The sequence below is a fragment of the Limulus polyphemus genome, unplaced genomic scaffold, assembly GCF_000517525.1.
Source record: "Limulus polyphemus unplaced genomic scaffold, Limulus_polyphemus-2.1.2 Scaffold1382, whole genome shotgun sequence".
Classification (NCBI taxonomy): Eukaryota; Metazoa; Arthropoda; class Merostomata; order Xiphosura; family Limulidae; genus Limulus; species Limulus polyphemus.
In genome coordinates, this window is record NW_013666992.1 from 246,789 (window position 1) to 254,071 (window position 7,283).

Consider the following 7,283-nt stretch of genomic DNA (forward strand, 5'->3'; position numbering starts at 1 on the left):
TTATATATATATATATATATATATATATATATATAATAAAAAAAAAAAAAAAAAATACAGAATTTTTAATTAAGTATCTTTACTAAAACTTCTCCATGACTATATAGAGTCAAAGTGTTAAGTGCTCCAAGTGCAAAGTGATTTTCATGTTAAGATAAAAAATACTTTTCTTCATTTGAAAACTCAAATTTCATTTGCATAATCTCTAAAACATCCTAAGTAAATTTAAACTGTTTTTATTTTATCAGTTATTTTCTCTACCCTAACTTTATACAAAGTTGGTCACTTTGCCCAACCTCATAACCATCATTAAAAATAAATCTAAATCATCCTTTTTTCTTTCTAGAATGACTACATATTTGAAACAACTTAAAGTTCATAACAGTATACACCTATTTATACTTAGATTTTTTTATTTTATTGCCCTTTGAACCATATCTAACTAATATTTGTAACATACAAGTTGTAAATCACATGGCAAACATGCCACGTTACAGTATCAAAATTACATAATGCACAGACTACTCGTCGGCTGATTGTGAGCATACCTCATTAAAAATATTATCATTCTTTATTCTATCTTATCTAACCTAAAAAGCTTCCAATTTTTACATTTTAATTACTTTTATAATAATAAATAAAGAATATACATGAAAAACAGTAAATATAGTATTTATCTGGGTCTTCTTATTTGTTGTTGTCGACTGTCAATGAAAGTTAAGCCTACTTTTTTTTTTATATTAATGGTACTACCAAGCTAAATAATTTTTATCTAATTAAATAATGCACTTATGAACACAGAATAATAACATGTGAAAAGCAGACATTGTCCCATAACTATAAATTTTTCTGGCTATCTAACTACACAATAAAAGCCATTAAAAATTCAGCTAAGCTTGTGAGTGTGTTTTCCATGGAATAAAGTTAGAATTGGAAGCAAAATACACAATCCTCTGTACAAAAACCAATGTAATATGACACTTCATTAGATAGATTAAAATATTGGTTTTTCTATCGGTTATAAATATTATAGTCTAAACGTCCGCGAGAAGTATTGGCAAATTCTAACAGAGAGGATGTGACAGGTGGGCATAGCAAAAGGGGTATAATTTTCTAGTTTATGGCTCCGTAACCAAATAAGATTGAAAGATATAAAAATTATGCTTTGCCCAATTAATAACTATATTATAATGAGTAATTTACTTTACATTCTGTACTTTTTCAAAAACAGGTTTACTTCACCCAGCTGAGTACCTCTACTTTTGTTTGAAAATTTCACTCCTGCTCTTATTACAGTTGTTTCATTTCCTATTAAGATAGATTCTAAGTAGGCCCTATTTATTTTTTAGTTATCATTAAATAGCCATAAAATAACTGAACAGTTGTCATTTAAGATATCAGTTCTTATTAAAAAAAATTTACAGATTTACGTTTTATTACTTGTCATTCTCCACGAAATGAATTTTTGATGTTATGCCCACACACACACACACACTTTCATACACTAAAATTTGGTCATGAAAAAGTAGGACAAGTTCATGACAACTTGGTCATAGGCAAACATGTCATGTCTGGAATGAAGAAAGTTTCCATTATAAAATTAGATATGAAATATGATGAAATAAAAATGTACATACCTGTAAGTTTTAAAGTGTATAAGCATAAAGATAAAAATTTAATCTATAGAAAATTCTGCTTCAGATATGTGTCTAAAAGTTAAGACACCTATAGATCCTAAAATGAGGTGAGAAAAAAGCAAAAATGTGTTTTTTTTTTTTGTTTGTTTTTGAATTTTACACAAAGCTACACGAGTGTTATCTGCACTAGTCATCTCTAATTTAGCAATGAAAGACTAGAGGGAAGGCAGCTATCATCACCACCCACCCCCAACTCTTGGGCTACTCTTTTACCAACAAATAGTGGGATTGACTATCACTTTATAATGCTCCCATGGCTGAAAGGGTGAGCATGTTTGTTAGGATGGTGATTCGAACCCCCGACCCTCAGATTGCGAGTCAAGCGCCCTAACCACCTGGCCATGCCAGGCCACAACAAATGTGAAGTGGTACAAAAAGTGAAACGTGTACCTGTCTTCCTTTTCCCAAAGTAAAAGGTAGCTTAACTACTAGAAGATGAAGTCTAGCCTAATAAAAAGGTGTTGACAAGTGAGAGATATTGAGAAATGTTTAGGTAAGAAAGAATTCTTTAACACACTAGTACTTATGGTTAAACTAGAAAGAGGTTTACCACTGTAACAACCTTTTGACACATTAAACTTCAAAGTGAAACTCCATAATACTTTACTGTAATTTCCTTGGGTTACCTTCAACAAACAGAACAAACAATCCCGGAGAGTCACTGTTAAGGATTGCCTTATAAGTAGTGTTTTTACAAAAATTTGTCATGAAACAGAGTTAGGCTAGGCTATAATAATGTCTAGAAAGGAGGGAAGTATTTTAATATCATAAGAATGTTAACAATAAATCACTCACAGTACATTTCATACACTGCATTGTTTAAGTATATTTGGTATATAATGTTCTGTCAAACAAACCAATACTTGAAATTTACTCCTATGCTTTAAAATTACACCTTTTTCCATAATTGAGTCATTCTTGGGTTATACAGAAGTCATAACATTCCTGTGACAACTAATCTATCAATCTTCAGTCAGATTGAGTTCCCAGGTTGATGTACAACAATGAAGAAATTTTGCAGTCACCTCTCTTTCTTGCATATTTGAATTACTTGAAGATAAACATAGAAACCAGAAAGCTCACCTGGATAAGTACAATTTCAAGAAACAAGTTCAAAGAAGATAAGAAAGGTTGAAAAGAACTGACTAAAGCAAAGGGAAAAACCACAAAAGCTCAGGAGTCAGCCAAACACATAAAGCAAGTTAAAAATCTTATGCTCCAATACAAAATGTGACCATATAAAGTTTTTAAGTTAGAATAGGACTCAAATTGGAGGAAATACATGATTGATGCTGAGAGGGCTATGATTCTTCCAATAGAAAGCATAATGCATGCCACTGATTAATGTCAGCTTGTCCCATGAATGACATCTGCAGATCATCCAATAGTCAATCATTGTTTTTATTAATTTATATATATTCTTCTTCTTTTCAGTTAGACTGTCTATGACCTGAAAAATTGTGAAGTTAATGCATTAGTTATGACAGAGGAATATTATTTCAAGGTTCTGACGGTCAATATTTACTTTGTCATTTCACTTTTATCAATATCAAATCATTCAAATTTCACATTTGTAATAACAATACACACTTAACCACCAAACACTAGTCAGTTGCTTATTTTTTTACATGTACAAACATTGTAGAGAAACTTCTTTTGGTTTGTTTCACTCTTTTCTCACATGATTGTTCTCATTCAGTTTATATAATGTATGTGTGCATGGAAAAAAAAAAGAAGTATCAGAAGTGGATACATTTAACACAGATCCAAACAGAAAGAGAAGTGATAAGTTAATAACTTATTCTAAACAAAAAAATTTTGGGTTATTTGATTTAATATATAATAACAGAGTTGTAAGCATGCAATATTCATGTCAAAAACAACTTTCACTTAAGGAATAATTTACCTTCGTTACACTGCTTACCAAGTCTGCTACATGAGGAAGGTACTGCAGAATAATGAAATGTTCTCCATACAATGCTGCAGTTGCAGAAAGACACTCCAGCACCTTGGAAGCACTCTCATCCCCAAGAACCCACTTTTTACTAATAGTGAGATTTTGTGATTGTATATCTAAAGCAGAAATTAAAGAACTGAACAATATTAATTTTAACAATTAAATTAAAATGAATGCAATAAAATGTGACATTAAATATTACAATATGAACAATTTATTAAGCTGTCAGATCATTGTCCTCAAGTTTATATTAAACCCAATATAACTACAAATATTAATTCTAAATACAATTACACTCACCTTCTTTTCCCAATTTTTCTACAGATGTTAACTGCTCTGGTCCGACATAACACAAAGTTAGCATTCTGACCAAGTTCCGAGTTAAATACTTTGCAGTAAGTACTGGCCCAAGACGATGTGCTAACCATATCACACTCTCTGCAGCCACATCAGAAATGTTATATTGTGGTGGTAATGGTCTGGGTTTGTCTTGTAAGCTGTCAGTTATTCTTAAACATGGGGTAAGCTTCTTGGTTGGTGTGACTTCTTTAGGTTCTGAAGAGATCAAACCTTCCACTTCAAAGCTTTCACTAGGTGGTGTTTTCTTGTCATCTCCCTGAGCTTCTTCTGGTGGCCAATGACAAAAAGTGGAAGGTAGGTTTGGTACTGAAGATGAATAAGCTGATATCTTGTCTTCTGACTCTAGTTTTGGTAATAGAGTTTGATTCTGAGCATCAGCTTCTCCACTTGTGGCATCATCATCATCTGGTTGTTCTTTCCCACTCTCATCTTGCTCTAGATTGTCTACTGGTTCCCAGTTTTCTAGCTCTTTCTTAATATATCTACTAAAACCATTCTCTGTACTTTCTCCAGAGTCTTCAAAAGTTTCATGGATCTCAGGATAACACTAGAAAAGACAAACAATACATTGCACTATATTTATTAATTATTTTTTGAGACTGAGAAGTAAGCACATTTTAGATACAAGTTAAAAAACAGCACAATAAAAACTGTGATAACTCTTAATGAGTCAGTTTTCTGTACAAAGAATGAAATAGAAGATGTGTTTTTTAAAGAAAGAACTATTGAACCTATGTGAAAGGAAATTGGTTAAAGTGGACAAAACACTTTTTAATCATTTAGTAATTACAGTATGGAAAACAGTACAGGAAAAGACTAAGTAATATCTATTAATTCCACATATTACTATTAAATATTCATCTCTGAAGACATTAAAAAAGATACTATTTTTTTAATAACTGGAAGATTTCCAATTGAAAAGTGGCATTAGTATAAGTCTTTCAAAACCATTTAATAAATAATACATTAATTTCATTAATAAATTTGCAACTTCTGGTAGATAAGTTCAGGAAACAATTTAAAAAATACTATATTAATTGCATTAAATGAACTTAACATATTCAGAATAATTATAAAAAATCAAAAGCTGAACCATCTATTTATCAAGTTTTTTCTTAAATATTTTGTTTTAACAACAATTTTATGAAACTACTCTGTAATTTTGTGTGCCATTTTCTTTCACTTGATAGTTTATGATAACTATGTTAAACAATAATAATGTATTATGCAAGTTGTTTTCATTTTAACTTGAATGTACTTTAAGTAAAAAGGAATAATATACAAAATTAGAGGTAAAATATGAAAGTTTTTCAAATACGTCAATGTTCATTGGCAAGTAATTTGAGCAATTTTATATCATGTATTTTGTGTCCACAAATGCTGCACACACAATCTGATATAAACAAAGTCCTATGTTACCATTAAGTGTATAGTCCATCTCATATTCTGATCTTTTCTTTACATTTGTGCAATTGAAGATGTAGTGGTAGTGCACTCATCATCTAGTTAAGAGCTAGTTTTGATAGCCTAGTAGTTAAAACCCACAATATCTGTATTACTAAATAAATAAATAACAAAATTGATGTGGTACCCACCTCCAGTTTTTTCTGCATTATTCTCTATTTGTGGGAAGAATCACCCCACAGAATGCTAGAATCTCTTTTTATTAAGCTCAGAAAGCCACCTGTTAACTAAAAAATGAGCAAAGTACCACTACATCTTCAATGGAAAGGTAAAGAAAAGAACTGAACATGAACTTAATCATTATTTCAATAATATGTTTGAGGTAGTAGACAAAGAAGAATCTTAACTTAGCAAAAAAAATGAAATATCTCGTTTAATAAAATCAACTATGTTAATTCTCATTTTCCCCCCTTAAATCACATACATTTATGAAAAAGATACAAAACAAACATTTTTGGCAATACAAATAACCCACACCAAGTTCTGTAAGAATTAACACCTTAGATTGTTCACTCTCTTGCTCTTCACTATGATTATCTAAGACAAAGATCTCAGGTTCTGCATCAGTAGCATTTCCATTGTTTTTCATTTCAGGAGGGTGGCTTTCTGTTTGAGATGAATCATCATCATAAGGTGACAGAGGTTCATCTAGCACTAATCCTGTCTCATCACACTCAAGAGTGTCCGGGACAAGCTGTTCTAGTTCTGGAGAATGAAGGTGAGAACCCTTTCTAGTGACAATATCAGGCACATCAACACCTCGCATCCTAACAAAGACATATAAATAATTCTACAGTCACATTAAGTTTTATATATTCCAACTTTCCTGTTAACTGTATGCTGTATTTAGTATTACCTAAAAATTCCTTATGTTATTTATTGGTTTAAATATATTGAATAGACAAATAGTTACTTAAAAATATCATTTAACAGAGCAAAAGGGATATGTAAAAAATATAAAACATTGAAAATTTCGACATAGCAGAACATGTAAATGAAACACAACACATTATGGGAGAAAAAACTGCAATATTGGCTCAAACAACAAATATTAGAGCCAATAATATTTGTGAATCCTTAAAAATAATGAAGTATAAAGATTATGAATTATTAAATAGATATAAAGGTCCAGTGAATATCTGTAAGAATGTGGCTTGTCCTCCTCTAAAAGTCATGTATGAATTGTAACCAATACACAGGTCACATGATCTAGTTAAAGGTATAAATATAACACTGTCATATCTTGCAAGGACGATGTCTTGATGACAACATTGTAATGTCAAAACATGTAGAGTTAACTTTTTGGAGGACATAGAATGGCCTTAATTAAAAGGTTATAATGTTCAAATACTTGTGATTTATCTAATTTTCTACAAAACTTATTAAATCACCAAGAACAACAAACCAATATTCATTAAATATGATGGTAGTAGAACAAACCTAAAATATAAAATTATTTAAAATAATTTCATACTTATTTAAAAAAGTTACAGTATCAAGTTTCTTTACACTATCATATATATATATATTTTATTTTCAAGCTGCCTTCTTTAAACAAAATTTTGCACAATGGAAAATAATCAAGTGATCTGTTCTGTGAGTGTGTTAATATATCAAGTTTCCGCTTTACAGTATGCATGTGTGTGTGTGTGTGTGTGTGTGTGTGTGTGTGTGTGTGTGTGTGTGTGTGTGTGTGTGTGTGTGTGTACTATATAGTAGTTAGTTGTACTACTACTTACCTTACTTACGTTAGTACTAACGAAACGTAAAAGTAACGTCGTACTACTACCTACCTACGTAAGTCG

At 30.7% G+C, this 7,283-nt stretch overlaps 1 protein-coding gene across 5 annotated transcripts in view; it reads right to left on the bottom strand.

The window, feature by feature from the left end:
• The window catches only part of LOC106463341 (WD repeat-containing protein 81-like), a 78,598-nt gene that overhangs the window by 32,731 nt on the left and 38,584 nt on the right, over positions 1 to 7,283 (bottom strand). For 4 of the 5 annotated variants that reach the window (XM_022390816.1, XM_022390819.1, XM_022390817.1 and 1 more), the window contains exons 15-17: positions 5,978 to 6,245; positions 3,955 to 4,561; positions 3,604 to 3,770 (exon numbers count right to left, since the gene is read on the bottom strand). In XM_022390816.1, coding sequence (XP_022246524.1) covers positions 3,604 to 3,770; positions 3,955 to 4,561; positions 5,978 to 6,245 — 1,042 coding nt within the window. The remainder of the gene's footprint in view (positions 1 to 3,603; positions 3,771 to 3,954; positions 4,562 to 5,977; positions 6,246 to 7,283) is intronic. The other variant, XM_022390818.1, reaches the window with a different exon arrangement.